Source organism: Camarhynchus parvulus, chromosome 1, assembly GCF_901933205.1.
Source record: "Camarhynchus parvulus chromosome 1, STF_HiC, whole genome shotgun sequence".
NCBI classification, from domain to species: Eukaryota; Metazoa; Chordata; class Aves; order Passeriformes; family Thraupidae; genus Camarhynchus; species Camarhynchus parvulus.
Genome location: NC_044571.1, coordinates 67,504,649 through 67,527,943, shown reverse-complemented (window position 1 = coordinate 67,527,943; position 23,295 = coordinate 67,504,649). Strand labels below are relative to the sequence as shown.

Genomic DNA, 23,295 nt, shown 5'->3' with positions numbered 1-23,295 from the left:
ACCTACGGACACCCTGAGGGGGCGACAGGGTCCACCTCTCCCCGAGGAGCCCACGCCCCGCTTTCCCCCCTTTCCTCCCCGCCCGCCCCGTCTCACGCCCCCGGCGGCAGCTCTCCCCGATGGAACTGTCTGGGAAGGATGCAGGCGGCAGCTCCGAGGTAATTATTAATGGCCGTGCCCACGGGGGCGGGAAGGGGGGGGCGCAAGGTGAGATAAAATGGGGCGGCGGGAAGCTGGGAGGTGGGAGCTGCCGTCGCGGAGCCCCGGCGGGAGCATGGCCCTCGCCGCGCCGCTGCTGCCACCGCTGCCGCTGCTGCTGCTGCTGCTGCTGGGGCGGCCGGGGCTGGGGGCGCCGGGGCAGGGCGCGGGCACCTGGTCCCGCTTCGCCCGGCTGCCCTACCCGCAGGACCAGCTCTTCCTCCACGACACCTTCCCCGACGGCTTCCTCTGGGGCGCGGGCAGCGCCGCCTACCAGACGGAGGGCGGCTGGCGCCAGGGCGGCAAGGGCGCCTCCGTCTGGGACACCTTCGCCCACCGCCCGGCCACGCCGTCGGGGGCCGCCCCGCCGGGGCCCGTGGGCGGCGACGTGGCCAGCGACAGCTACAACAACCTGTTCCGCGACGTGGAGGGGCTGCGGCGCCTGGGGGTCTCGCACTACCGCTTCTCGCTGTCCTGGGCCCGGCTGCTGCCCAACGGGACGGCGCCGCCCAACCCGGCCGGGCTGGCGCACTACGGGCGGCTGCTGGCCCGCCTGCGGGAGCTGGGCGTCGAGCCCGTGGTCACCCTCTACCACTGGGACCTGCCGCAGGCCCTGCAGGACGCCTTCGGCGGCTGGGCCAGCCCCGTCCTGCCCGGGCTCTTCCGCGACTACGCCGAGCTGTGCTTCCGGCACTTCGGCGGGCAGGTGCGCTACTGGCTGACCATGGACAACCCGTACGTGGTGGCCTGGCATGGCTACGGCACGGGGCGGCTGCCGCCCGGCGTGCGGGGAGGCCCGCGCCTGGCCTACCTGGCCGCCCACCACCTGCTCCAGGTAAATGGCGCGAAGGGGCCCCGGCGGCTCCTCGGCCGTGCCAAGGTGGCGGGCTCGCAGGCCGAGCTCAGCCCGTCCCACCGGCCCACCTGTCCCCTGGTCCGACACTGGTGTGGAACACAGATCCATATGCCCGACAGATTGCGGGCAGCAGATGTATAGGCAAAGACGCAAAACTCATGGTGTAAGGCAGGAGCTTACTTGAGCTACTTACACCAGAGACTGAGCTGGTGGAGAGTTAAAAGAGCTCTGTTTTGCAGAAATGTCCACTTCTGCCCTCGGCAGTTCAGTGGCCATTCTGGGTGGATGAGGGTCTGCAGACCCTGGACTGTGCCACTCCAGTGCTGCCTTTCCAAGGTGGAAATGCTTAATAAGACTGTAAAGGGAATTAGTGTATTTGATAAAAAAGGCTCACTGAATTAATGGAGGTGGTTGCGGTGGCCAATATGTCAAACAGAGACATTTTCTTGACAGAGTATGATGGTTTTTTGAGCGTGAGCACTTTTTGGGGAAAGAGACCCTTAATTCCCCAGTTCGTCTTGTAAGTGGCACAAATAGTTTGCTATACTTAATTTTTATTCTGTGTGTCTCTTTGGTGTAGTTATAATATTTGCTGGGAGCATCCTGTGGGGATTTGCAGAGAGAATTAAGCAGGAGTGTGTACAAATCCTTCCAATGATAGGAGAAAGGAATCCTAATGGGAAAAGGGTGGTCATTTAGGCATGATCTCTTGTACTTTAATATACATTTACATTTCTGCTAATGTCTGTCTGCTCAGCACACACTTGCTGGCCGGAGTTGTATCCTAATGAGCATTGTGTATTACATGTGGCCATGAGGAAAACATCCAATTCATGCCTTATTTGACTTCTTTCCACTTTCCTGTATTACTTCTGCATTCTTTAATGCTACAAATAAGTCAAAAGGAAAATAGAGATGGAGAAAATTTCAGGTTAATTTCCTCGTCCTGAAAACTTTAAGCTCTTCATGTAGTTACCATGGTGTGTACTTGGCCGCGTTTCATGCTTGAGTATATCCTGCATCACCATAGTATCAGAGTCCCTCATAATCTCAAGCATGTGCTTCTTCTCATAAAAGCTCTGTGAAGGAAGGTACTTTTCTATTTAATAAATGAGAAACTGAGGCACAGTCTTGGCCACACCATATCAAAAGTGTAATTAAACCAGGAAGGTCTACCAATATCTGCTTTAGTGACAGGACTGTAGTATTTAGTTTTGTCCCAGTGACTGTCAGTCAGGATTTGCACATTAGTGAACATTTTTTTTATGTGCAGTGGAAGGCAGCAAGATACCACTTCCCCCCCCCGCCCCCCGCCACCATTTTGTGAAAGAGGAGCTGAAACACAGATGCAGTTAAGAGCCAAAGTGGCCACTGATTGTTAGTGTGCTTTTCCTGGCATGTGATCTTTGTAGCATATTGGTCAGTTACATTATACTTCCAGCCCTTCTAAAAGTCATATTCCCAGATCTCAGATCACCTGCAGAGAAAATCAGGGACATGCATTATATGCAGAGGAGCTCACATCCCTGACTTCTCCAGGGATGTGAGCTCATGGAGGCAGAGGTAGAGCCTAGCTCTTCAGCACAGAGAAGTGAACAGCTTTCATCTGTTTCTCCTTCTCCTTTTTGCTTCTCTGTAGCATATTAATATTAGACCTTCCAACTTGTGCAAACAGTGAAGTAGGAGGAAGCTACATAGTATGGCTTCCACAGCCTGATATCCATATCAGGCTGTGCATTTGTGTAAGAAAAGATTAAAGTTCTACCATAGATGGTAAAGAGAGAATTACATTTCACATGGAAATTAAAGTGTCTTACACAGGTCTAGAGTGATTGACTTTTCAGCTTGAATGTTGTTCTTTAGTATGTGTCGGTGGGTTGTATTGTTTTATAGATTAGTTTGGCCATTTTTTGGGAACATGCGCGTCTTTGGTTTGTATCAGAAGGGTGCACAGCAGTACTGTTCTATCACATGAGCTGCAGGATGTGTGCAGCACTGGACAGTGTTGCTGGGAGATACAGTCCTCTTAGACCTAGTGCAAAAGATGTGGCTGAATCCTCTCATGTGAAGAAAACCCCCTTTCATTGTATAACCTTTTGCTCCTTATGCCATAAGATCTGGTCACTGGTTTCTTCTTAATCCTTTTTCCTTCTCTTTGCCATTCTTGTATTTTATTTTTTTCCCAGGGAAATTGTGTTTGCAGAACATGTGTAGTTTTTTTTTGAAGTTAGAATTTGTTGTTATAATTGATTCTCAGCAAATGTGCAGGCTAGCTCTTAATATGCATGATTTCTGACTTTTTTTTCCCCCTTATTTACAATATGCAGGTAAAGCTGGGGCCTCCTAATTTATTTTACTGGATTCTGATTATGTTAAAAAGCAAAATAATTTCCTGTAAGTTCTTTAAAATTCAACAGATATAAATGTGGATTTGGGGCTTTGTTTTTCTGAGCAACTTATTTATTATCTGAAGAAATAATCAAATAAGAGTTTGATTCAATTTAGGTTGTTCAATTCAGAGCTGGTGAAAAGGGCAATGAAGTTTGATTTAAGTAATGATGTTTGAATTCAGCCTGAATGAATTTCATCATATTGTACTGAATTTTTTAATTACCTCTCATTTTTCTGAACTTCCTTAAGTGAGTCATAACAGATGCTAAATTGTCAGAGACACTTTTTTATAGACAGGACCAAATAAAAATAGTGTAAAAAACTTGTAAGGAAAAATTATTTTATTAATGCATTCTTGCTGTGTTCTTGAGGGATGTTCATCAGTATTCAGTGAAAATTTCATCCTTTTATACTATTTCCACTGACACTTGTCGCTTTTGAGATGTCTAAGCCCTTCAGATGTGGTAATAAATGGAGGAAGCTGTTCATGTTTATTCACAAAATAAATTGAATGGATCAAGTATGTTTCATAAAAGTTGGCAATCTCTCAAGTCAACAGCCAGAAAATGTAATGCCAGCAATCTGTCATGTATATGATGCATCTCTTTTCTCCAAATAGGAGTTGAGAGAGGTCAGTGTATTATGTTCTGGTTTTTGCAAATGCGTTTTTTCATTAATGGTTCACAGTATGTTGTCTGAGTTGAACATACTTGGATTTACTCAATATAAACAGCATTTGCAGAAACAGAGGAACACATCGTTTCCCCGAAGAAGTGAGTGGAACTGCTGCTTGGAAACCAGTCACATAGCAACAGACTGATTACTATTCCAAAACTTTTTCCAAAACAGAAGGTAAGAACTCTTTTGTTGACCTTCAGTGCTAAACCTAATAAAGTATCAGTAATTTCAGCGTAGGAGAGTGGTCTTTTCTTGGCGTGTATTGTTTCTTTCAAAATTGAGATGGCCTTCAAACTTTCACTCAATGCAAATGGAATGATTTGGGATTTTTCTGAAAGTAACATAGCTCATCATAGTTGTGAAAGCATACCTAATTTTTAGAAAAAAGGAGGAATACTGCTAAGTAATAGTATTTTTTTCCTGTTCTTGCTTTCTTAAGGCATAATTCAAAGAAGAACAAAGAAGAAATTGATTCTTACCTGGGTTTGAGTATTAGTTGGGTTGTATATGTTTGCACTGGTGATCATTCTACTCACTAACCATTTGAATCAGGTTTCTTTCAGATTCCAGATTTGACAAAGAAGGGCAGACAAACTGTGGTGAAGGTTCAGGTCTGATGCTGCAGTTTTCTGTGCAAGGAGCTGCCAAAAGTTAGGCTATATTCTCAAATTATATTAAAAGCTATAGCAAGTTGTTTTTAAGTTTTAATCGTGAAAAGAAAAAAAATGCAGTGAGTTTCATTTTAAAATGTGATAAACAGAAGCGTTTGGGTTTCAAGAATACTCTTTTTATTAAAATTAGCTCCAAAGATAGATTACATAACTTTGCTTTTGCTATTCCTACCTGATTCCATACATGTTTGCAAAAGGATTGTTGTTTTCAAATATTCCATTGTAACAAACATTGTAACAAAACAAAAAATCCATTGTAAAAAAATTTTAGAGATTATAGGAAATCTTAGCAAAACTCAACAGGCTGGACCTGGAAAGATCACACTGAAGCGACTGAAATGGAATGGAAGCAGAATTTGTTTGTGTGGAAGAAAACCAGGTCAAGCCTGTAGGTGTGTTAAGTCGCACCTCAACTCTTTTGCTGTTCATTATGAGGATGGGTATTTCTTGAGAGCCTGTTTTTTAATCTGGTGGTGTTTTTTGTTTGTTTGTTTGTTTGTTTGTTTGTTTGTTTTGTCTTTGAAGTTTTTTAATACTTGGTAGTTGTGGCTGTATAGCTGTGAATCTTGGTAAATTCCATTGGCAGCCCCAAATCTGTGTTTTCATGTCTCATTTTAAGTGCCACCTGCCTGATTTCTAATCATCATTGTAGCTGCTGCTGGAGGCACCTAGGTGATATTTCAGTTTCCTGTCCAAGGTAGTCCAGTATGCTTCCTTTTTAAATAGCAGTTGTTCATGTTGGGCAGGGCTCTGCTCAGTGCTGAGAAGATAATAATTGCTGGTTAACAGCAGTTTGATGCAGATAGGGGTATTTAAATTGGCAACGTAGAATTCGCATCTGGTAAAATCTCACTGGGTACATGAGTTTAAAGCTCCTTGATACTGTTCCATTTTGCACTAATAAAGCCTCATAAGATGTGAGGTATTCTTCGTTCTTCCCTTCAACCCCTCTCCTCAAACAGAAGGGATTCTGTATTTGTTGTAGTTTTGGGGATTCCAAAATGAAGCTTGTGCTAGAACTCGTCACTCTGTACTCCTTTATGTTACAAGCTTTTTCAGTTTCCATTTCACCTTGTTTCTATGGTCAGTTTCCAGTACTTAAAGGTAGTTGGTGGGCATAATTCCTAGCTGTACTTGGGACCTGGGTAATAAAGCTAGTGAAACATCTATAGTAGTTCAAGATAGTTCACCATTTTTTAGTGCCTGCATTTCCCTTTTGGCTGAAAGCTGGGAGCTCTTAGAGCTTTTTTCCTGTGATAGGTCTGGTAGAAACCTCTGTTCTGCAACCATCAGCAGTTTGGAAGTGCAGAGATTGTCCTTCCTTTTGAAAATGTTGTCTTCTGTAAAGAAGAAATGCTGTGTCATGTAAGAGGAGGTTGTTTGGCTCATACTGTACCCATCTTCTAGAAGGTCAAATTCTGATTCTCTTGCTATGGTTGAAGTTGTGCTTAGCTTAGGTTTGTTCTCACACTTATTAACAGCTCTTCTTCCCAATGTGCTCTGGGGAGCAAAATATTTTTCCCTCCATCTTTCATTATTTCTTCATCCAGTTAGAAGCAGTGAATATGTCAATACAGCTGATGGCAATGTCAGCAAGCAGTGACCATTAGGACAGGATGCAGGCATTTAGTCTTAATTATTTTGGTTACTGTGATGCATGTCCTTCTAACTTTGGGAGAAACAGGAAAAGCAGATGTGTATGCAGACACATCTGTAGTTTTCTTAACTCCAGTTGAAGAGTCCTGTGGCTTTCAGTTAGTAATTGGCAGAGTTCAAAGGCAGTTTGATAATCCTTGCAAATGAGTGTGTGATTTGTGTGTTTGGTTGTTGCTGATGAACAGATGAAACACTGAACTTAATCTGAAGGTCAGTGTTGGCAAAGTTTTAAAAAAGCCAAGAAGCCGGCAATCAAAGGAGTCTGCTTGTACAGACTTGTAGGTAAAGAAATGTTCACAGGAGAGTTTCTTCTATTTTTTTTTCCCCAAGATGGTAAAAATAAAGAAGAGGAAATTACAAGGACATGCTTCTGAAGAAGTAGAGGGGGTGACCTGCACATACAAGGATGAGGCCTGGTTGAATAGGGCTTTGGGCAAGCTGGTGTACTGTAAGGCATCCCTCCTGCCCACAGCATTGGGGTTGGAACTAGATGTCTTTTAAGGTTCCTTCCAACCCAAGACATTCTATGATTCTATGGCAGGTTTTAGCAATTAAAGGATGTGTGTTACCAGTTTTAAATATTAAATAAAAACTACTCATGCTTGCATATTTGCCTGCCAAAGTATATGGAAAAATATCACAGTCAGATCTGGGATTTTAGATTAAATCAGAAGAATGGAACAGAAGAATATGGTTGTAGACAAAATCTTAGGATCATTAGGAAATTACCAAAATGAACATTGGACAGATCTCTGAAGGAGAAGGTGACTCATTGAATATGACCATGAAAGAAGAGACTGGCTTCTGGAGAAGAACTGAATTATTTTACATGAGAGAAGATGTGTCACAGAAGGAGAAGGTGAGTTGTCAAGAAGGAAGAATAACTAAGTACAAAAGGAGAAAGGGATAATTGGCCATGGCAAGAGACTGGAGCCTTTAGTAAAATGGGATGAGTAGAAGATAATGATACTAAAGAAGGGAAGGAATTAGACTCATGCTATTGCTCTCTGTAAATACTCCTGGACATAAATATTAATGACAGGAAGAAAATTGAGAATTAAAAATGCTTACACACACAAAAGGATATAAATACAGTTAGATTGACTCTTAGAAGTCATGGATAGCTTTGGAAGAAAGCTGCTGGAATGGCCTTTTAGTATTAATGGTAGGAACAAACATCTTGCAGCTAGAGCAGTTTAGGAAAATAGACGATGCATTTGGTGGCAGTGGAGGTGACAGTAGCAGTAAATGTGAAATCTTCCTCTTTGCTTTGCAGAATTCTTAACAGAATGATATAAGGCATGGTCTAAATCTGAGAACATCATTCAATGTTGTCACCCTAGTTTTTTAAGATTTTCTAAGCCTTCTGATATAGACATTCTTGTGGTGAACTTTTCCAGACACTTTCTGTAAATAACTGATTGTTTTGTCTTCTTTTATAGAAGAAGAGAAAGTTGATAGACTACTGGTTTGACCAGTGTCATTGGAGAGGTGTCCCTATCACCCTCCAATCCACTGTCACTTTTAGAAAACTATAAATGTTAGAGTCAGAGAATAAACTTCCTCTTTCTTGCTTCACCTAGAGAACCGTAGTGTGCTTGCATTTTTGCGTGTCGGATAGTAACACAATGTAAAGAACAAAATACAGTCTGTATTAACAGTAAACACTTTGTTTAGTCTGTCAGTGATGGCAGCTTCTGGCTTGCTGTAGCTGCACCTCTAATCTGACAGCACAAAACTCTCATAAGAAGCCTGGCCTGTTAAATTTGTGGTGTGTATCCCTGAAGATTTGTCAGGAAGGATCCTTTGAGATGCACACTGGAATAAGAAAAAGGACTTTGAGAATATATGGATTTGGCCACATTGAAGCCCATTTGTGTTGCTTCATCTTTATGTATGTTTAATTTGAGAAGAGATAGACTTCTGTATTACGAAAAATTGCAAAAGTTTAAAGCTTAATTTCGTCTTCATTCTAAAAACACCCCAACCCATATTCTAAATTCTCCCAGTTATTGAAATTTTTACACATGCTGTTTACACAGTTGATAGAGGAACAATTGATGTAGGGACTGGGGCCACAGGTGGTTCCAGTGCCACCTGACAGCTGGATCTCTGTGACATCTGCATGATGGAAAGCACAGGAGCTTTTGTCCGTCTCAGGATCTGGCCAGCCTGGGGAGTGCTGCAAGACACCCTGCAATCTTCAGCAATGTGGGGAGCTGACAGGGGACCATGCACATTGCCAGGGGACTGTCACTTCAGTCTACGCGTGATCAGTTTGTTACTTGCACATTAGCTCTCAGGCTGACAGCTGAGGTTGGATTTTTGTTTTCAGTCACAACTCTAAAGACAGCTGAATGGTTCAAAATTGGCTGGGAGAGACTATCCTATGGAAATGCCTTGCAATTTTGTGCGTCCAAAAGTCAACCCAAGGTATCCTTTTGTACGTTTATCAGTTTAATGCTCTTCCTAAGGCCTAGAAAATGTTTGTACCACTGGGATTATATTTTACAAGATGTTTGCTTTACAGTTGGGAAGAAAGTAGCATCTGTTTTGATCCTGCTCCTAGGAAAGACTTCAAATGGTTGCGTGGGGGAAGGGGACAGACTTTCAGCTGCTGGTCACACATTCTGGTAAGAGTTCACAGTGATTTTCCAATGCCTTTTCTCAGTCAGCTTTTTTCTTGTTCTCTTGAATATGTAGTAGCTCCACTGGATCAGTTGTTTTTCAGAGCTGAGGGCAAAGTTTACTCAGTTTGTTTGTTTAACTTCCAGCATTTTAAGAAATGAAATAATTTTTTTCCTGCAGGCATGGAACTGGTGAACATAGTTATTGATTAATTACTCTAATTGTGGTTCCTCAGATATATATGGAAATGGTAGAATAATGCAGCAAGTCTTTTATTTTGAAAAAGTAGGTTGGAAAAATATTGCATTGTCAGCTTGGTGATTTTTTATGAAAATTTATTTTGTAGGAACATATTGCTTAAAAATCAATTGAACAAATCTGACCTTATGGTTGAAAAGAAAGTTCAGCTGACACCTGGCTGTACAGTGGTGGCTCTTTGTAACACACTTACTTAATTCTTCATTTGTTTTCCTGTGACAGTGCAGTGTTAGCTTGGGTACAAATGATGCTTGCAGAGAGAACGATCACCACACCAGTTGACCAGTTATGTATGCCCTCAGGAGGCAAAATCCAGGCCAAAAAGAGTTGTAACAAAACATGGGGTGATAGGAAGAAAGAGTATTGGGAAAACAGATAATGTATGAGGATCTGGTGAGATTAGGGGGTGACTGGCCAAGAGTGGGAATACAGGAGTTGTGTTTATGAGGCAATACTCCATTTTCATGTGTGTATTTAGCATTAAAAATTAAAATCAGCATGAAATGAGATGGCCTGGAGTCCTCAAGGGTGAGTTGTTTATTCCCTGTTTCATTTTTTTAATAAATGTGGTATGAATTATTTTGAGGAAATTGACTGGTGGTTTTCAGGATGGAGCCTTCTTCGAAGTCTGTTGTGGCTTATGGTGTCCACTTGCTGTGCCCATGTTGCCCACTCCAGCACTGGGAGTGGGGGACACCATGAGTAACCTGCTAAAGAAAGGAGGGATGATACCTTAGATCTAGGTTTCTCAAAGGAGCTTAAGGAAAATAAGTTTCCCTTTAGCTTTTTGGGGAACCCTGTCACTTTCAAGCAGTTAAGTAAATTAGCAAATTGAATAGATGCATTCTCCGAATCTTGAGGAAAATGTGCATTCCCATATTCAGACAGCATCTCTGTGTATGAAATGCAAGACCTTGAAAATACATTGAAGGAGCTCTTGAACTCAGTTTTTCATCGTGCTTCCCTTGCCAGCTATGAACATCTCTTGTTTTGAAAGAGAATATTGGGGTACACCACACAGGGAACAGAGCTGCAGAATATGATTCAGCTGCAGTTTTGCATCTTAATTATATGCTTGGTGGAAAAAAATAATCCCTTTTTCTTCATAACCTCTTGTCATTTCAGCTAGCTCATTCTAATCTTCCTAATACCTCCCAAATTCACAAGTAATATAATGTCATTAGAGCAAATCAGAAAAATCTAAAACCTTTGAAACTGGAATTTGCTGATTCATTGAAACTAAAATATTTGAGACACTTCAGTTTTCTAGAAAAAGTTGTGTACTAGGGGAAATAAATATAAATAATTTGTTTTTGCTGTAGAAATTTTCGGTTTTCCCTTTAAATGTGATACTGAAAAAATTCATTTTGATGTAGTGAGTCAGTCATTTCACACTCTGCCTTCTGTATTCTTTCTCTGGGTGAGTGCCCACTGCTTCAGATTGGGTCAGTTTACCCTTGTGAAATTGCTGTTTAACCTGCTGCAATATGACTGACTTATTGAAGCTGGAGATTGATGCTTTTTATTTTTTGATGAAAGAAATAAAATGGAGCTGTCAGGACAGAATTCTTGCACTGTAAAGGTTACTCTGTATCTCATATTTGTAGCTGGGCTGCTTCTGCTACTTTTGTGTGAAACTGTAATTATTCAGTCATTTATCCAGCTCCTCTTTCCTTTTTCTGGTAAAAGAAAAGTGGTACTTGAAGGAGGCAGTTACTTAAAAGGGGGAAAAATTCTAATAAAAGCAGCATCAATTTGGCACAGTCATTCTGATTCTTAGAACCAGCAAAGTGTAGCACAGGGAAGTTCAGATACAGCCTTTTTCCATAGCTCAGCTTAGGATAATGAAATAGAGACTACTACAAAATTGGTTGGCGGTGAAATGGTTATAGCAAGAGCATTGTAAGAGTAAGCCATGAAAGGCAGGAACTCTAAATCACACCAGTCAGATCTCACTTTACCCAAGCTGGACTCGTCTGGAGAGTAATGTTTCCTGTGTTTCTGGTAATTTGGAATAGATTTGTAGAAACCAGAGGGAGTGGGCATTGGTCTGGTTTATATTGATGCTGGCCTGTGGGAGCTGCTTTTGTTGACTCATGGTCAGGAAAGAATTTAAATTGTCAAGGAACAGTGTTGTTTATTGTTAGGCCTCTTTATCCCTTTCTCTGTGCTGTGGTCAGGCTCCCACTAAAAAAATTATTTTACCTAAATAATTTGCCTTCTGTTGCAAGGGTTTAGGATTGTGATGATATCTTTGCTTTTCCTGGTTTATTCCTGTGGCTTGCTATGACATCTGGAGCATTTGGCATGGTTTTTTGTGTTAAATATCTTAGAATTCGCTTTTTGGCTCATAATGCTATGAACATGGAATAACGGAGTCATGGGATGGTTTGTGTTGGAAGGAGCTGTAAAGATCATCTAGTTCCAAACCCCCTGCCATGATGTGACATCCTGTCCTCAAGGGGGAGGGAGCACCCAAGAGTTATGGATGCTCATGGTTGAAAAGGAATGATAAAAATCAGAGGGGCCACAGCTTATCTTCTAGACTTGTGCACATAGGAAGGGACGCCTTCTGCCAGATCAGGTTGCTCAAAGCTCTGCCCAGCCTGACCTTGATCAAAGGAATGGCACATCCACAGCTTTTCTGGGGAACCTGTTTCACTGCCTCACCACCTTCAAATTTCTCCTGAAGATCTAATCAACATCTTCTCCCTTTCAGGTTAAAGCTGTTCCCCCTTGTCTAATGCCCTTGTGAAAAGTCCCTCTCCAGCTTTCCTGTAGGCACTGGAAGGTGCTATGGAGGGAGCCTTCACTTCTCCAGGAGGGAGCATATAATAGCCATTATTGTGTAGTGTTTGGGGCTAGGGGCTTGCTGCAGTATTGCAGACAACTAAGCTTGGTGATTCCTGAATCTCTTGTTTTTTGCTTTAGAATTGTTCAGTTTGAGTGAGTGCTCCTGGGAAATATGTTTGTAGGGATGAATTGAGTATGGAAGACTGAACTACAAAGACAGCAAAGATTAAAAGGGTCAAATGTACATTGGAGCAGCACATTCCCAATATGGGAAAGGACCTGGAGGGTCTGGAAAGAGCTATGGGACACTAGCATTTTGTAGACCCAAGACCACATGGAAATGCCTGAGTGAGCTATTTGAGTGTCATGGGGCATAAAATTATACTGGGAAGTATACAGAGACAAGGCATTTAATTGGTATGTGAAAAACATTGTTTATTTTTTACCAAAATAAACTGTTAACTGTCAGGGAGGGAGGCTTGCTGTGACACAAACACTGACATTGGACATAAAATAGGAACAGTAGCAATGACGAGCTGCCAGGCAGTCTGGTTTTTTTTTGTTACATAATAAAGCAGTTCCATATTTTTGAGTGACTGGTGCAAGCAGCTGAAGATTTTTCTCTGAAGCACCTTGTTCCGGAACTGCTTCAATGATAATGAGATGGGCTGGACACCTGCTGTAGTTACTCTTCTATTCTTCTTGTACAAGTGTAAGAAAACAGTACGTTCTCAGTCCCCACATTATGTTTCTGGTAAGATTAATTATCCACTCCACCCCTGAATAATTCACTACTGTTTTGTGCAATAACTATACAGAAGGTTTGGAAGCACCATCCCAGAGCATCAGGACAAAGGTTTGGAAGCACCAGCCCAGAGGATTTTGTGTCTCAAAATCTTCAAAGACTAGAATACATAGAGAAGACATACATACATATTCATATGTATATATACATATACGGATATATATATATATATATATATATATATATATATATATATATGTAGGCAGTGGGTGTCATTCTGGAGTGTGGGCAATGAAAGCACTGCAGTTCTGCACCGGAGGAATGACACTGCTGATGTAAATAGTAAAAAAAAAATGTACATTATTGCAACCGTAGCATAACATGGTAGTTCGGATACAGCTAAACACCTGTTCTAATTGAAAAAACTGTCTTTTGTTTTGTTGACTATTGAATGGATGGTTTAACTGAAGAGTAGTCTGGCAGATATGCAAGTAATTTTTTAATCAGTTTGTGTGAGAATGCAGGAGAATATGCAAGGAAGACCAGTCTGCCTAACCAAGGCTGGATATGGCCCATAGAGAATGATTTGTTTTGGTGTCAGTTGGCCACCACCTGAGCTGGTTTTCATGGGGCTCATAGGAGAGCTGGGTGAAGATCAGAGCCTGCAGAATCCCCACACTCATCTTTGTGTATTCTGTACAGCATGGCAATAATTTGTGGGTACAGCTGGGACAGTCTTCAACCTGCAAAGGTTATCAGTAGCAAATGGTACCTACCCAATGGCTGAAAAAACAATGTTAAAGTACCCAGAGTTCACCACCCTCAGCTACAGCTGTCAGCAGCAGGACATTTTGCTACTTTTGAGTGAGGCTGTAGTATGGAATATTACTCCTGTCCCACAGTTTAGAAGTGTCATCACTGTGCTGGTCTTCCAGGCAGTGTTTGCATCAGCTCTGAGACACAGTTTGGCATCTGCTTGGCCTTGCAATAGCTGGCTTTCCAGTAACCATTATGAAATGTTGTTTAGCATAAAGATACTTCTTTTAAAGTGGTTTGGCAGCATTCCCAGTGATCCCAGAGGGAAGAGCAGCTAGGACTTTTTCTCCAGCTCTGAGGCAGCTGTCTGCTGGGCTGACCAGGGTGGAGCTGTATGTACTTTGGCTCTGCACCACAACTAGAGAGTAAAGACATGGACTATGTTGTCCTTGCCTGCCTGCAATCCTTTTGCATAGGGCTATGTAATGTGAAGTGATGGGCCAGCAGCTCCAGGGTTGTGCAGCAGCTCTGTGTGAGGGCTTGTGATGGTGGAGAGGGAGGCATGCAATGCATGGGCTTTGCTATTAGATGCAGTAGAGCCATCTCCCTTGAAGACTGGGGAAGTAAATGAAGGGAATAGCAATCACGCTTGAGCTAATTTTAGGATGTGTTCACCAGAGAAACCTACCTTTGAGCTTGCCACCTGAGGTTCCTTTTCCAGGTAATGGAGAATAGTGAGCATGGTATCTCTTGTTCTCGGACCAAAAATGCCATAATTGTCCCATTTCTGTCTGTGGGGTATAGGTAAACCTGTGGTGGCAAACTCAAGCCCAGACTTTTTGTAGACAGATTTTCACCTTCAGTCTAATTAGAGTGTGGAGAGGTTCAGTTAATGACAGAGGAGGGGAGTACTGAGGGGCTGAAGGATTTGCTTGAAGTGCTTTCAGTTCCTGTGACTTTTCAGAGGGTGAGCTCTGACATATGGTCTGGATCAAATGCAAATTTTGCCTGAGTCTTCCCTATTTCAGGCATGTGGTATCCTGCATGTCTGTGGGGAAGACCTGTATCACATACTGTCCCCTGGTTTCCCTGGGCAGGAGGCTGAGTCCTTCTTCCAACCCAGGAAAGCAGCTGATGTTCCCCCCTGCAAGAGTGGTCAGTAGCACCTGTTTGGTCCTGTAAAGCCAGAACAGGCAAATAGCCATGGTGTCCCTTGTAAGATGTCATGGGCATTGAGTAGCCCCATCTTGCAGCTCTTCATTCCTTTTTCCCAGTTATCTGCTGCTTACCCACTCTGGCTGCTGGAGGCATTTTGTGCTTTTTTCCAAAATATAAAGAGAGCAGTCCTTGTAAAATACTGTTTAAAACATTAAAAACCCCAAAACAAACAAAAAACCCCCCTTTAAAATAACACAGTCTTTTTACCAGTAGTTGGAACTGATATGCAAATACAAACATATACTAGTTACCACAGTCCCCTTCTGTCTGGGGGACTGTCTCTCCTTTAGGAGCCCCATTATTTTCTGCAAGGACTTTACTGAACCTCACATCAAGTAATGGAATAGGTATTTACTAGCTATGCTAAGGAGAAAATTTAAAAATGTGCATTCTGGTCTTAAAAATAAATAAAACCTCATTATTTTAAAACAAAACACAGATATCTTCCAGTCGCCTAAGAAAAAGTAGCACAAGGAAAGACATACAACCATCAGGTAGTGGGGAAAAAGAGAGTTAAAAAAATTACATTCGCAAAATGCCTTTTGTCAGATCTGTCAAGAAAAGTGATCATGTTGAGCACTGGGATTCATAGACAGGAAAGGTTAATGAGGGTGAGGATTAGATAAATGTTGGTAACTGCAGGTGCAATGAACATAAAATGCTATGAATTTACAGTATTGAAGTCAAGCCAGGCCCATCTGATAGCTTTCTGTGATAACTGATTGTCTAGAAAAAGAAAATATGATAAACGTAATCAATCTCTATTTTCAGTAAGACCCTTGAAATGGTGGCACATGGAGAGTTACTGTTTCAGTGGAGAAAGAGGAGAATGTTCAGCTGTAGCTAGGAAATTGCTAAAGCAAATGTCATAGTGAGTTGTGCTGAAAGTAGAAGCATCAGTCTCAAAGGGCAGTTCACAGCTGAACTTCTTAATGTATTTTAACTCCCATGCCTTGGCACAGGCTATGATTGCACTACTTAGAGCATGAGCTAAAATTGAGGAAACAGTGCCAGTGCAAAGGATAATCAAAATAATAAACAGATGGAACAGAAAGACTCAAATTTTTTTTCCTGTAAGAAGAGAACTTGCTGATCACAGCATGACCATCAGATGCGAATATAATCCAACTGTGACAAAGACACATTTGTTTCTAGTCTATATCAGGTGATTTTTCCAGCAGAGATGAGGAATTACTTACTAGAACATGGCTTATTTACCTGAGCAAGAGCACGAGGAGAGAATATACTTCACATCTATAAATAGATCAGTGGTAAAAACAAGTGAAGCAAAATAACTAAGTGCAGGGAAAGTTTTGCTGCAAGAACAAGTGTTTGGACTGACCATGAGTAAATTCAGCCTGAAAGTCGGGGGAAAAAGAAAACCATTTGTGATTCTCTAGACATCTTCCAGAGAGAGAGTAGTATGAACAAAATAGCTAGCCTGTGTTAAAGCAAATCTGGATCAGGTTATAAATGGGATTGTGTCATATATTGCCCATAGAAGCACTGGATTGAATCTGATACCCTTGAGGCTCTTCCTAATTTTATAATCCAGTTTTCCTAATTCCTGGCAGATAGTAGACACAGGATCATAAATACGGGAATGATTTTGTTTTTTCAGCGAGATATTTTTTGTATTTCTGTTAAAATTCCCTGCAAGTCCGAATTTTTCTGACATGGTAATATCACTTATCATTGTCTCCTCTTTACTGTATCATTTAAAAAAGCATTTGCAGTGTCTTGCTCAGAATGTTTCATGCTTTTATGTGACACCCTTTGTTGGGTCCACAATGAAAATACCATCTTGTAGGAACGTAGGAAGATTGACAATTAACAGGACTAACTCCTGGTCTGCAGTAGATCGGGCTTGTGAAAATCCTCTGTCTTCATTCCTGCTTTTCTCCTGCAGCACAGAGTTATCCTTGAAAGGAGGGATTATGGAGGCAGTAATCTCAGAGTAGCAATAACCTTTTTATATATCTCTATATATAAAGTATATACATATATATAAAGTATACCAAATATGTCCAGCGGCTCATTTGATAATAAACATGTAATGCATCTTATGTACTTGACTATAAATTGTATCCCAATATCTTATTTTGTGTTTCAAATTACGTACATAAAGTCCCTGTTGTTTCTTCAGTATTTCCAACATCTCTGCTTTCTTCTATCACAGCAGTATGAGGAAAGTGGATTTTGACTGCTGTAGATGGAGCCTTGCTTTTTTCCCAGGTGCTTATTTCTACAGAGATTATTTTTCCTCCCAGTAAGGCAGTAAGGACTTGTGTATGTGTCTCCTGCAGAGTATCTTAGCTCTTTTCTATGAGCGTTCCTGTATAAAAGAGCTTCCAGTGAAAAGTTCAGTTAATGCAATGCAATTTCTTAGAATTACCCCCCTCTTTCCTTCCTGCCTTTCGTACTCTCTCCCTTAATCTCAGCAAGTCTTATCCTCCTGCCTTCCTCCCTTAGTCTCAGCAAAAACACCTGGCTCTTCAAGCCCTTCACACCCTAATTCAGGCCAACAATTTGCTTTTCATTAGTGTTTGGGCAACTAGTTAATTGCTGCAGTGCCCCCTGCTCTGCTTTCTCTAGCATTGTTGATTGAATCACAATTCCACATAAACTGTATAATCTCTGAATTTCTTAATATCTAAAGTGTCATCCTGATTTAATGTATGCTGTCTTAGACCCATTTTTCCCAATACCCTTTGTACTACATACTTGTTGAAGGTTGTGTTGGTATAGCTGTGGCAACTGAAAGCCTTTGTGTCTAGGATAAAATGGCTGGCCAGCTCTCGCTGCACCGTATGGAATCTCTCCAAGTCAAAGATTATTTTCCTATCTGATTTTGATAAAAAATACTATTTTCTGTGCTATGGTTCATAGCCTGAAATAGTTTGGGTTGATTTTGGATAAAGTTAACCTGGAAGCTGCTCTCTCTGCAGGAGCCCACCTGGTATAATCTAGCTGTCCATCACCTTCTGGTCCATGGGGTACTGTAGATATTGGGTCCTTAGCTCTGCTGTTTGCTAAAGTACATGTAGGTACTGTGTCTGGAAATTCACCTGCTACACATTGTGTTAGTGGTACACTTAATCTTCTTTTCCATCTAACAAGCCGGGAATATCTGTAAGTCATCTGGCTGCTTGCATGAGCTTGGATTGGTCTAAAAATTAAAGAGAGTATTTAAAAAAAAATGAGGCACTGGATTTATGTATTCTCCTGTCCCTCTGCATTTTAGCCTGAGATGTTGCTGTTCATTCTGTTGTCTGAGAGTGAGGCTGTAACAAACACTGACCTCTTTTATAAAAACCTCTGTGGCTCTGAAAATGTTTAGATGGATGTCTTCATAGGAATCTGTTATAAGTTTTTGCTCTACCTGCATAACTCTTTGGTTAGTTTACTTAGAAGCAAGGCATCTATATAAATTCTCTCCTTTGAACTGCCTTCCTTTAAAACAGGTAATATTTAAATGACAGGCATCTGTCTCACGATTAGATATTGACCTAATTACCACATTGTACATGGCCTCCTGAAAACTGCTGAGATACCTGCCCTCATGGTAACTGTGAAGCAGTGCAGTGCTACTTTCTGGAATTTCTGTACCTCAGCAAAGGAGGATGAATCATGCTGCTACAAGATTTATGTGAACTCGCATTTCTATTGTTCTAGTGCAGTTCGATATTAAAACTGGGATTTCTCCCAAAAGATGTTTTCTTTAAATAATTGAAAATATTACTTTATTTTGATATAGTATATTTACATGCTGCAGTATACTGGCAGAATTTCCATGGTTATACAGAAATAAAGGCCAATCTTAGACAAATGGCTTAAAAAGTGTACCTGAAGCTCTGGGTTAATTGATGAGTTAAGGTTTTAATGTGTCCTTATATTTTGTATCTATATTTAAAATAGCTGGGGGGTGAAAAAGTATTTAGTCATATCTGAAATCAGTAGGAATGAAAATAGATATGCATGCATTTCATTTTTTGTATTCCTAGCCCAGTGATGATTCTCATTCATGTATACAAGTGTCTTGTCATCACTGGCTTTATACTTTGTTCTAGAGCAATTTGAAGTTTAGTATTGCACTTTGATATAGTAGACAAAAGATTAAATTTATTATTTCCTCTTGTGCCTGTGCCTTCAACTGAGTAATTTTTTTTTTAACAGTGTCAGTGTTAGCCAAAGGGAAAATAATATTTTGTAGGTTTCCTATGTAAAGAAACCCCAATATCAAAGAGAGACAACTGCTTTATCTCCAAAAAGACAATGAGTGCACTGTCAGAGAGGAGTGAAATATGTTGGGTTGCACTTTAAAAAAGAACATGTGCTAGGCCCCCAGGAGTGCTCATTGTGCTGCTAGAGTAAAGTCTAAACTTTAAATGTGCTAAGAATGTTTAAAATTTATCGAGTTGACAGAATATTTATGAATACCTCCGTCTGTTAATGTGATGTTAATTCTGGTTAGTATTGTGGTGGTGAGAGCACAGAGGCTGAAACAAGGATTGCTGAAAGAGCAGTAGCTAATTAGCATTTTCAATTGTGTATTAACCAGCGCACGCCCTTTTCTGTGTGGCTTAGTAAGCAATCACTCTAACAACACACCTCCTTTTCTTTTGCTGTATTCTAGTTCCTTTTAAAATTTATTTTATTTCTCTAAGGACTGGATAAAAGCAGCTTGAGGTGTTTCACTGTGATCTTTTTCTTCATTGCTACAGCTAAGATTGCAGTACCTTGATGTAGTAAACCCCCTTATCCTGTATTTCTTCATAAAAAGTATGGGATATGGTTAGAAAAAGAAACAATTGTAGCTGGTATTTTTATATCAATTTTTAACATTCAGCTTGTTATCAACAACATTTGAACATTTACTCGGTATTATGTCATACAGATAAGTTAGATTCTTTGTTTACAAACAGGTGAAACAGTTTAATTTCAACAGGTAATCAACAATATGAAGATTTTGTTTATAAAGTAAGAATGAAATATTTAATTTTAAATACTTTTAGTTTGATGCAGTTGTCTGTTCTACAGGAGTCCAGTTTTTACTAGAAATGGTGATTCTCATTCTTCTTGCTGTCTACAAAAGTAAAGCAGGAAAACTTTTATGTACACTTTTGAGTTAGCACTCTGCATCTCTGCAGTAAAGCAATTTTATATCTACCATTAAACATGCATTTAGAAATAGACATAAAGGGACTTACTCATACCTCAAAAGTGTATTTTCATGGTTTCAGCATGCTTTGGATGAGATTCTAAATGTATTTCCTAAATCAAGGTAGGTATAAATTGAATCTAGTTTAATCTGTGACTGCAGTATAGTCAAAAGCTTGTTGAGAAAACTGGATAAATACACATAAATCATCCTTGCTGCTGAAGAAATGCAAGGATTCAAAATTTGTTTCCAGTCTTAAACTGAATGCCCCATTTTGTCTTTCATCTCTTGATTCATATTGTTGCTCAAATTTAAAGAACTGGTACCCCAAGAGTTTCACTTCTCCTAATGATTCATTTACCCCACCTTTCCTTGCACTGGAATTTATCTTTCCTCTTCTGAATTTTGATTTGAATTGCTGCTCTTTATCTTCTTGGTGGCTGCTGAGGAGTGTAGTGATTCCTCAAAATAAATATGTCTGACTAAAGTCTGCCTCCTCCAGTGACTGAATGCTCACTGATGAGATGTGAGTATGTTGAGTAACTTGAATTCAGCTTGAATTCCTCCTATAGTTTCCCAGATTCTCCTTTCCTAGCCTAGCTTAGTGGAAGCAGTAACATTAAGGAAGAATTACAGCTAGTAATAACCATTGTATTAATTAAAACTTGTCAGTTAGCCCTGTGGTGCCCTGTGCTGGTGCAGATGGACAGACCGCTGAGACATCCAGACCACCGATTAGAAGTCATTTAGTTCTGCTTGACTTGTCCATCTGCAGGGTCCTATGATTCATCTTGTCAGCCTTTCAGGGGCTGCTGCTGGTGTAAAACTTCTGGAGTGAAAAAGTCTTACTTAGATCCTCTTGGTTTTCCTGAATCCTTTCAGAATTTTGGTTCATTCTTATATATTGTTCAAGACACACAGTCAGAACTTCATGCATTCACAAAGCTACCTCTTCAGACGCCACTAGGGTGAAAGTGGCACACATAATAAATGTGTACCATTTGAGAAGCCTAGAGTATCCTGCCTTGCCTCCAGTTGGCAGTCCAAAAGACAAGGTTTTCCAGAGGTCATGTGTTGTGCAGATATCTTTATAGTCCAGACCATCCCAAATGGTACTGGGATGGCTCTGTTGGAGCAACTGGATCTTAGATCACACATGGACATTAACCCTTCTGACTACTAATGCCATGTGTCAAGGTCAGGAGCTGCTTTCTTCTTTATAGGGGTGGGGTTCAGTGGCTGGAGCAGGTATCTGCTGCCATTTGTGTTGTGGAATTCCCATGACATTTGCACTGGCTCACAAGTTTGACAGAGGTCTGCAGGTGACTCATGCTCTTTTGCAGCAGCAGGTCCTGGTTAGGCAGGTTCTCTGTGGGATCTAAGTTGACACAAAAGCTACTCCAAAAGTTACTGGATTAAAGTTAATTTACTGTACAGTTTCAGTGAGTTTGCAATTGAGCATTCCTTTTTAAAGTGTGTGATTGAAATCACACACTTCAGTCATTTCTATTATATGTGCCCAAGCCAGATAATTTCAGGCAGGTTTCTCACAATGAGATAAGCCTTTAGTGGTTGCTTTTTATCAAGTATGCATAGAAATACAGCTGAATCTGACAGAAACAGTCTCAGACTGACTGGAAAAAGAAGGAAGAATTGCATGTTCACGTCCAGTCAAATTGTAATCTAAACAGTTGTCTGAAAATTGAAAACTGGTACCTTCAATTTATATTGCTTATCCTGATGTGCTTCTTTCTGCATCCATCTAGAGGACTGAATAGGACATTCCATCTTATTCTATAGCTTGTTGTCATTGATGCATAGTTCTAATCTCAGAATGGTTAAATTTAGTGGCCAAGCTTAAAGCAAACGCAGGTTATCATGTAAGCGACTGAACTACATTTGGGCATGAACAATCCAAATATTTGATTTAAAAAGAATTTGGCAGCAATTGCTTCTAGCAAGTCTTCTTCATTCTGGTTTTCATTTGCCTATATTATAGCTCAGAGCTCTGTTCTAATGTATTGGTTCCACATATGATGATTAAATTTGCTATTCCTATGACAACTATGTTGAGCCGAATGCCTTCCTTGGTACCCTCCACTGATGGAGACTTCCACTTCCTTCACTGTTGATATCCACTGGCTGGTTTTTTTCCTCACAGAGGAGGAGAGGAGCTCTCGATAGGAAAAGCTACTCACTATCACATTTATCTGGAAATACCTTCTGAAGCCATTTGATGTACCTGGGCACTGCAGAATCGGTCTGTTGTGAAACTGATTAAGGATCTTTCATTTTATATTTGCAACCATGGAACTGATATTTTTGAGTGCTTAAAAGAAAGAGGGTCTAGTTAACCTTCTAGAAGCATTTCTGGTAATACACATTAAATAATTCTGTAGCAGTTGCTTAATATCTTCTCTCAGAGGGAGCTACCTTTCTCTAGCCTCTTTGAAGTTACTTTTCTTGTTAATAAATTGGATGAGATCCCCATGATATGCTCTGGAGACCACCTATTCTTGTAGTTCACTCTTCTGCTGAGCCCACACTGTTCATGCACTTAACTGTGCTGAGCTCGGTAATTGCACCTTTCACCCACTCTGTAGTTTCTGAGTCACTGCGTTAAGTCTCCCAGGAGCACCATGTGCTCATTTTGTATGGTGAACTGACTGACTCCTTTGGTTTTGCAATAACATAACCTCTGCTGCTTCTGGAGGGGGTAACAAAGTGCAAATGAAGTGGCCATGCTGGAACAGCATCCCCAGTGTGGCTACCTGTGCCAGCCTTTTTGAATGCTGCTGAGGTCAGGTTTAGTCCTGATCTCCACTCCTATTCCTGTACCTTCTTTAAAAACTTGGTTAAAGTCTTAATCATATCTGCAAACACTGATATAGAATGCTGGGGAAGAATAAAACTCGCAAAAGATCGCAGCATATGTGAAGTTGTAGAGCAAGGAGCTTCTTATTAATTTTTCACATTCATCTTTCTAAGGTCATTAATCTATTCCTAAATATTTTTCTCTTTAATGTACCACTTGACCTGTTCATCAGTTCACTTAGAAGCTAAAGGCTCCCGGAGTTCTGGCTTATATTTGTATAATTCACTCTTTCGTGGTGTTTGAATCTGACTGGAGGTTAATGCATCATCTGTTTGTGAAATTACATGGATTTGATCAGCCTCTGATAAATTTTTCCATGTTTGGTTGATATGAATATTGCATAAAGCTAGAGCACAGTGAAATCCTGGGGCAATAGATGCTTCTAAAATGGTATTGCTGCCCTGCAAATGT

The 23,295-nt window shown here is 40.8% G+C and overlaps 1 protein-coding gene across 1 annotated transcript in view; it reads left to right on the top strand.

Annotated features, from left to right (window-relative positions):
• The first annotated feature begins 217 nt into the window (after positions 1–217).
• The window catches only part of KL (klotho), a 47,778-nt gene continuing 24,700 nt past the window's right edge, over positions 218–23,295 (top strand). Inside the window, exon 1 of the mRNA XM_030954936.1 lies at positions 218–1,033. Coding sequence (XP_030810796.1) covers positions 218–1,033 — 816 coding nt within the window. The remainder of the gene's footprint in view (positions 1,034–23,295) is intronic.